Source organism: Falco punctatus (genome assembly GCF_963210335.1).
Source record: "Falco punctatus genome assembly, chromosome: 8".
Lineage (NCBI taxonomy): Eukaryota > Metazoa > Chordata > Aves > Falconiformes > Falconidae > Falco > Falco punctatus.
The window spans coordinates 22,765,385-22,773,688 of NC_137588.1; the positions used below are offsets into that span (position 1 = coordinate 22,765,385).

At 35.0% G+C, this 8,304-nt stretch overlaps 1 protein-coding gene across 7 annotated transcripts in view; it reads left to right on the forward strand.

Moving 5' to 3' along the window:
• The window catches only part of GALNT3 (polypeptide N-acetylgalactosaminyltransferase 3), a 50,780-nt gene that overhangs the window by 11,330 nt on the left and 31,146 nt on the right, over nt 1–8,304 (forward strand). For 6 of the 7 annotated variants that reach the window (XM_080399079.1, XM_080399078.1, XM_080399082.1 and 3 more), the window contains 7 exons: nt 1,091–1,240; nt 1,499–1,733; nt 2,495–2,612; nt 2,993–3,193; nt 4,298–4,429; nt 5,373–5,474; nt 8,107–8,259. In XM_080399079.1, the coding sequence (XP_080255205.1) occupies nt 1,091–1,240; nt 1,499–1,733; nt 2,495–2,612; nt 2,993–3,193; nt 4,298–4,429; nt 5,373–5,474; nt 8,107–8,259 (1,091 nt within the window). Of the gene's footprint in view, nt 1–1,090; nt 1,241–1,498; nt 1,734–2,494; nt 2,613–2,992; nt 3,194–4,297; nt 4,430–5,372; nt 5,475–5,821; nt 6,253–8,106; nt 8,260–8,304 lie in introns of those variants that run through there. The other variant, XM_080399084.1, reaches the window with a different exon arrangement.

Sequence of the window (8,304 nt, forward strand, 5' to 3'; positions counted from 1 at the left end):
TACTTATAATAGTATTCTAAGTAGGTTTGTTCCTTTCTTTTTCTATAAAATAATTCTCCTGCATCTTTTTTTCATAAGGTAGTCAAATATGAAATTCCTTTCCTCTGGAAAGGTTTCAAGCCCCATTTCTGATTATTCTAATTCTAGTGCTGCTTAAGCTGCCTAACTGGTTGCATGACAAGTAGCTCTGTAATTTGTGCTTCAAATCAATTACAATTTATAGAACAAAGTATCCAAGAATAAATCAGCCAATGTTTGACACAATTTGCATGTTATCATAGGGATTGTCTTTATGTAAATTAATTTCATTAATATGAAGGGCGATGTCTTTCCTAGAAAGTAAAATTATTTAATGGAAAAATAATCAATACCCAAGCTAGTGCTATAAATAATTGAATGTGTTCTGAGCATGATCACAAATGCAAGTTCAAAAAACTTGATATGCTGAACTTTAGACGAACATGCCTATACATACGTTCTAATATTAATGTATTTACACTTCTTGCAAGTCTGTATTTAGCATACTGACACACTTGGATGTGAAGTATGTTCAGTAGTACAGTTTAATACTAAGGATGGGCTGAGGAAGGAAGATGATGTGGGAAGTTTAATGAGGGATGTGGGGTTGTTTGTCAAATTTTGCACATTTTTAAATAGCTTTTTATGTGGCTTCTCTTGCTGTTGTATGTATTGTAGCCTTTGAAAACTGTAAAATGTGTCATAAGGGAGAAATTTGCATGTGCTGCAGATAACTTGTATAAGTAGATATGTGATCCATTTGCTCTGAAAATGGATTTTGAATTTGTATTCTAGGTGTTAATACTGCAGAAGAGCACGTGTCCTTTCTCGTTTAGAATATTCTTGGTATTCGATCTCCTATTCTTTGCCAGTTCTCTTCCTATGGTCCCACCTCCAACAGAACTCAACCCCTAAAATTAACGTTCAATGGCTGGGGATTGTTTACCACTTTGACATTGAGGTCATTCCTGGAATTAGTGTGAATTGTTTATCTGCTTAGTTTAATAATGTAAATTTTTAGGCAGTAGCATGTATATACACTAAATATCCTGAAACTTATTTATTTTTCTAGAATATTTGCATGATAAACTAGATGAATATGTGAAACAATTTCGAATAGTTAAAGTAGTCCGTCAAAAGGAAAGAAAAGGTCTAATCACAGCACGATTGTTGGGAGCTTCAGTAGCAACAGGAGAGACCCTGACCTTTCTGGATGCTCATTGTAAGTGTAACCTGTAACTGTGCCAAGTGTGGTTTATAATGCTGTTGTCTTTGATTTAACATTGCAGATTTTTTTATGAATTATGAACATTAGCAATGTATCATCTTACCTATTGCTATTTTATATTATTGAAAGTATAATTAGCAATGCTACTTAAAAGCAGCGCATATTGGCTTGCTGTGGGTGTGTTAAAATACTCCCTGTGTTACTAGTTTATTGCCAAGTAAAAATTCAGAACTTGTTCCCATTTCTCCATAGGTGAATGCTTTTACGGCTGGTTAGAGCCATTATTGGCAAGAATAGCTGAGAACCCTGTTGCTGTTGTAAGCCCTGATATTGCTTCTATAGATCTCAATACTTTTGAATTCAATAAACCATCTCCTTACGTGCATAGCCACAACAGAGGAAATTTTGATTGGAGTTTGTCATTTGGATGGGAATCTATTCCTGAAGATGAAAATAAAAGAAGAAAAGATGAAACCTATCCCATTAGGTAAATATAACTTGAATAATATTTTAAATCCTTCAGTTTTCATGTTTTTTTGTTATGAACAACAGTTGTAAATGAGCTAGTTCTTCAGATAAGTGTGATAAGAAGTCCTAACATCTTAGATGGCTTTTGAAATACTTTCTTTAAGGACCATATTGTAAATTTTAAAGCTTCCATAAAAATATAGCCTCCTTAAGAAATTGCTCTGCATTACCTTTTTTCTGTATACACTAGGAACGTAATAAGCAATATCTTGTATTTTTTTCATCAGGAGGGAGCAGGGGAGAGAGAGGTTATAAACTTTCTTTTCAGAGACAGTACCACAAGAGACAGATTCTGTCTCCTTGAAAGGATGGCAACAAAGACTCAGAGCATCAAAATACTAGACTGTTACAGCAGTGCATTTGATGATAATTGTACGTGCTTTGGCCGCAGACACGTTACTGGTCTGGAGGAGTAATAACTTTGCTTGATATCCTCCATAAAGGGGAAGTATGTTTTTTTCCTGATGCTGTCTTTTATACCAGCAGTCATTAGTCAAACCAGTTGTTAATAGATGACAATTAAATTGTCAAATGAGACTTGATGTGGGCAGATATAATTGCTTGAAGTATTATCTATGTCAGCAAAATGTATCAATGTAATGAAACAGTGACAGATGCATGGAAGCTTTCTAGAACAGTTATACCATGTTTTTATATCTGTATTTAAAACCCCCTACCTATTTGAATCCTGTGTTCCTCAGTAAATTTCTGTTTTTGCAGAACACCTACTTTTGCTGGAGGTCTCTTTTCAATATCAAAAGACTACTTTGAACACATTGGAGGCTATGATGAAGAAATGGAAATATGGGGAGGTGAAAATATAGAAATGTCTTTCAGAGTAAGTTTAGCTACTTCATTAGCAATGGTCTCTATATCTGACAGTGTACATGATTTTTGAGGACAAATGAGTATTAGATCTTGACTCCTCTACTGAATCAGCCAACTAGGACATGGAAAATGAATTACTAATGACCTATGAAATAAAATGCAAATATGCTTCCTGAACTGATTTTTTTTTTTAAATGTGTTTAGTGTCGATAGCTGAAATATGTTTCCAGGATTTACCTGATTAGAAAATTCACTTATGGTATACTTGATATATACACTCTTGCTAGTGGTTTAGAGGTTTTTTCTGGTGAACAATAACATTACTGAATTTTTTTTTCTACCCCCTTAATTCTAATTGCAGTGCACTTACACACAAAATGTTATTATTAGGTATGGCAATGTGGTGGACAGTTGGAGATCATGCCTTGCTCTGTTGTTGGCCATGTCTTTCGCAGCAAGAGTCCCCATACTTTCCCAAAAGGTACTCAAGTGATCACACGTAATCAAGTCCGCCTTGCAGAAGTGTGGATGGATGAATATAAAGAAATATTTTACCGAAGAAACACAGAGGCAGCAAAAATTGTGAAACAAGTAGGTGGTGGTGGTGGTATTAGAAATCACGCTTGCTGCATTGAAAGTTTTGGTGAGCAAAAGTTATTTATTGACAAAGTATGTAAGGATTCTAGATATTTTAATGAGAAGACAAGAGTTCAGTTTGCTTAATGCTGTAGCTCCAACAAACATGAAAAAAAATAAGTGTTTGGGTGGTGATAGTGTTGGTTTGTGTGGCAGGTTTTTTTGATTAGTAGGGGGTTTTGTATGTTCTCTAAAATCCGGGGTTGTTTGCATTGAACAGCTACTGGAACTACCAGAAGCGCATGAGAAAAGCTACTGAGCATAGAAAATGCAAACTAATTTGTTTTTTGGAGTGAGAAGCACAATGTCTCAGTAGTCTCAAGTTGCTTAGTATTTTTACTTAAAAAGCAGCTTTTATTGTTTTTTAGGTGAAGTGCAGAATAAATCTTATTCAATGCTAGATATCCATCCTCTCTCTATCTGCTTAAAAACATAAGTTCAGGGAATTTGGGTGTTGGTTTATTTATTTTTGTAATTTTTCTGGAACTTTAATCTTTCACCAGCTGGAATTTAAGAGTTTTTTTGAGAAGCTATTTTTTCTTCTTTCATATGATAAATTTGTGTGACTATTGTATCACTAATAGCATTAGCTTTCCTAAGCATGTTTAGCAGCTAACCAACTGAATTTTGTCTGGGAGATTCTGCATTGTACTGACTATTAGGCTAATTGTTTAATTAATACAATTAATTATTTTGTTTCACATTTTAGTGAGGTCAGATAGTGCTATAGCTCTCATCAGTATGGTCCTGTTCATACTTTCCTGCTTCATGGCGCTGTATTAAAATTCTTGGGACTGAGGATACTTCTATTGTTACCATGTTGCGATGTATTTTTCTTGCATGTGCTTTGAAATGCTGCAGGCTGGATGCCAGTGGTGTTATGTTACTGAAAAACAAACAGCAGTAACCATAGTAGTACAGTATTTAAAAAAAAAAATCAGATTAAGATTAAAACTTGATAATGCTACAGTGCAGAATATCATAGATTTATATGGACAAAATTGATACTAGTAACGTTAGTGTATTTCTCTTCCATCCTTGCTTCCCTTACTCTAACAGAAAACTTTTGGAGACATCTCAAAAAGACTTGACTTAAGGCAGCGTCTGCAGTGTAAAAATTTTACCTGGTATCTCAGAAATGTTTATCCAGAAGCATATGTGCCAGACCTGAATCCTTTGTTTTTTGGATACGTAAGTTTAATTTTTTTCTATAGTCTTCTATAATCCAGGAAGTTTAGTAATGTTTTGTGCTACCTTAGCCAGAGTGTTTACATTTTAACCATCATTAACTGCTCTAGGGTTTTCTGTCCCTACTCTGGACAAAGAATCTCTTCTGCATACCTTGCTATTTGAATATTTTATAGCGTTGTTAACAGTGATATGAAATTTAAGCAAAGCTTTGTAACTAACAGTAACCTTGCTTAATGGGATCTTACAACCTGCTAAGATAAACAACATTCTGCCTATCACTAACAGTTAAAAATGACACAAAATTGCTAAACCAGTGGTGAGAGATTTCCTGAATTATCAAGGTAAATTTAGCTTTCTATAGTAAGAAGTCTGAGAGAATTTTTAGTTCATGCTAATAAGGAAAACTGGGCAGCTGTTTGCTTCTCAGAACTAGGTTTATGATATGGAAAATGTGTGTTCATACGTTACACATATGTTTGGGGGTTTTTTTGAAGACCATTGCATTTCCTTCTGCCAAGTAACTTCTTAGACATTGTATTGCTAAAACAAACAAAGAAAAATTAAACAACTAATAAGAATTATTTTGAGGTGAATGCGAATGTTTAGCATGTATTTACAAATAAAACTTCCTTCAATCTTGAATACTTTATGCATATCTCTTCAAATTGTAATTTGAATAACAGTAACCTTGCACCCCAGTAGCCTAATAATCCACATGTGTGGCTGTAGACAATGATAATGTAGTTACTAGGCTTTTGGTTAGAAAGGATTAACTGAGCCCAGGATTTTTAGGATTGAGCAGAGCAGAAAGTAAAAATGAACTAACAGCTGTAATTCTTGTTAATCCAAAGGTTAGTTTTGTATGCAAGTGAGGCTGTTTAATTTTTTGTTATCCATGCTGAGCTTTTTTTTTTCTTTCTTTCTGATAACATCCTTCCTTTAGTTAAAAAATACAGGTAATCGCATGTGTCTGGATGTTGGTGAACATAACCATGGTGGCAAACCGTTGATTATGTATTCTTGTCATGGACTTGGAGGAAATCAGGTAAAATATTTGATACCTGATTTGTATGATGCATTCAACTGTAACTGTACCATGTTGGAGCTTTTCATTTATTTTAGAGAAATTTCCCTCTCCCTCTTTTATTTTTTTAATTCCTCTATATATTGTTCAAGGAAAATTTCATACTGCTCTTCATGTTGCGTCCTGCTTCTAACATTCTATGTTCAGTATACAGATTCAGATTTTTAACACAATTGCACTGCTTCACTTGATCTCTCCTTTCTGTGCAAAACCCTTCCATCCTACCCTTACTACTTTCTTGTAAATGTTGTCGTCTTAATTCTTCCTTCCCTTATGCTTCCTCCTGTTGCTTCTTTCTCTGCCACCAGGACTCGCACTATCAAGGAAGATGTTGGTGGGAATCCGGCCAATGGGAGACCAAGTGGCCAGGCCTGAGCCACCTTCCTTATCATGCTTGCAGCCTCATAGTGTGAGGTCAAAGTGGTCTATCCTGTACTGGCTAATGCAAGTGAATAATATGACTGAATTTGTCCAAGAATAGCTCTGGGCTGCATAGCTCTTGGAGGCAGCAGTAGGGCTCCGTTTCTTCTACAGTATAATTTGCAATAGATGTCAGATACTGGATCCTTCAGGCACTACTGTAATACTAATAAAAGTAACATCTCCTTCGCTTCCCAGAAATTAACACTTTGCTGTTGCCTTAAAGAGTTATTTAGAATAAAATTTATTAACTGTAGATCCTTAATAACTAAAGGTCAACAAAGACTGAAGAGTTTTTGTTATAGTTGTAATTTTCTTTTTTTTTTTTTTTAATAAAATCTTCAGTCTTAAAAAGCCATCCATTGATGGCACTGTAGGCACATGATCTTATCAGTTGATGCTTTCCTAGGCAATTTTTGTGGGTGATGGAATACTGTCTAGATTAACAACTATCCTGTTATGTTAGTTTATTACAATATTGAACTTTTTTTTTTATTCTGTTGTGGATTAATACTATATTAGCCTTTTCACATTATCAAAGTCATTAATGTGGGAATGCTGTACCAAGAAATTGTATTAAAAGATCTGCTGTATGCTTCTGTTGTCATTTCTCTCTGAAGTTACCTTGGACTGTACTAAAACTCTGTGCTTTCAAGTGTTGTGCTTTGTTGGTTTTCCTTCTGCCATAAAATAACAGTCTGAATCCCTTTAAATGCCAGCCTTCAGAGAATGTTAATACAGGTTTTGCTGGAAATACTTAAGGCATGTACGTGTTTCCTTACTTCACCCTTCTCATTACAATACTCTGTTTTCAGTTGTTTTATGTTCTTTACCAGACTTCAGTCGTGTAGGCTGAGATTTTCCATGCCACCTGTCGTCTTCATCCTTGTATCTGAGATGGGAAAAGGGACTGGAAGAGAGAACCTAGTTTTCAGAGTTGTACATCAATTGTTTATCATTCTTCCTTTTTTAGAATATTCTTGGGCTGGGAACGTGTCCATCTCAATGTCCAAAATCAGTGAAGTTTTAAACCTAGCTTTCAAATCATATTTTTCAGGGCTTGCAGAGATTTTGCAGTTCAAAAGATAAATCAGAACAGATTAAGTCAGACTAAGAGATTTAGAATAAATTACTGTGTTTGAGAGCTAAGTGACTAAGCAGGTCACTCCTATCAATACCTGTTTCGGGGAGTAATGGTGGGCGCAGAAACTTGAGAGCGAGATGCCTGTTTGTTCCTTGGTGCTATTCCCATTGAAGCCAAGGCAGTGTGGAGGCAGAAGCTGACCAACTGGACAGGTAATTGAAAGTCACAGGGAGCTAAGTGAGCCTGGACTTACTAGTCAAAGGAAAGATATGGTGAAGAAGGCTGACATACAGAACTGAGAAACAGTGGTAGTGAGATGTAATGATAGGAAATCTGCCATTTAATGAGAAAGAAGAGGAAGAGACCAGGATTGTAGGGTAGAGCTAGAGGTATAAAAGGACAACTGCGTCTGTAACTGTTAGAATTAAATCCCTGTTAAGACCGGAAATATAGCCTAGAATTCCTGAGCCTTAAGAGCACTCTGCTTTCAGGAATTAATGGTAAAATTAACTTAGAAAATACATTTTTATCTTAGTTTTCTAATGGCTAGCTCACAGGAGACCATAACAGCATCCTATTGTTAGCAGTTATTGTTTAGATCAAGCAGCAAAAGTTGATGTACAGCAGTCAGTATTGATCTGTGACAATTATTTTTTTTTGGTTGCTCTAAGAAAAAACAAAATCCAGCAACAAAATTGAATAAAGATTTTTTAAAGTTAAGAAATTACAAAAGTTAAGTTGTCCATGCAACTATCTCCACTCTTCTGTTTGTCTTCTTGAATTATATATGGTTCCTGGGGGAGCAAGCAATGAGATCCTGCATCATAATGTATATGCACCAAGTGTCATTTACAATTTATGCATTTAAGTACTTTAAATATATTCTATTGCATTAGCATTAAAAAATGCTTTTAGTTTTGTAAATGCTTTTAAAGCATATATGCTAAAAGTCAGGGAAATTATTCTGTAGTCTCAAATTGTTTGGAAAAAAACCCTATTATTTTTTGCATTGGAATTTTGAGGATTTAATTTAGTTTAATACTCTTGTTTGTGTTTGTTTACTGAAATTATTAAAAATTATTTAAATAGTACTTTGAATATTCTGCACGCCATGAAATTCGGCATAACATTCAGAAGGAGCTTTGTCTGCATGCTTCTAAAGGACCTGTGCAGCTTCGCGAATGTAACTACAAAGGCCAGAAAACCTTTGCTGTTGGGGAAGAGCAATGGCTGCATCAAAAGGTATTTAGACTGTGCAGTGAATTGGTATTTTTATCAGTCATCTTT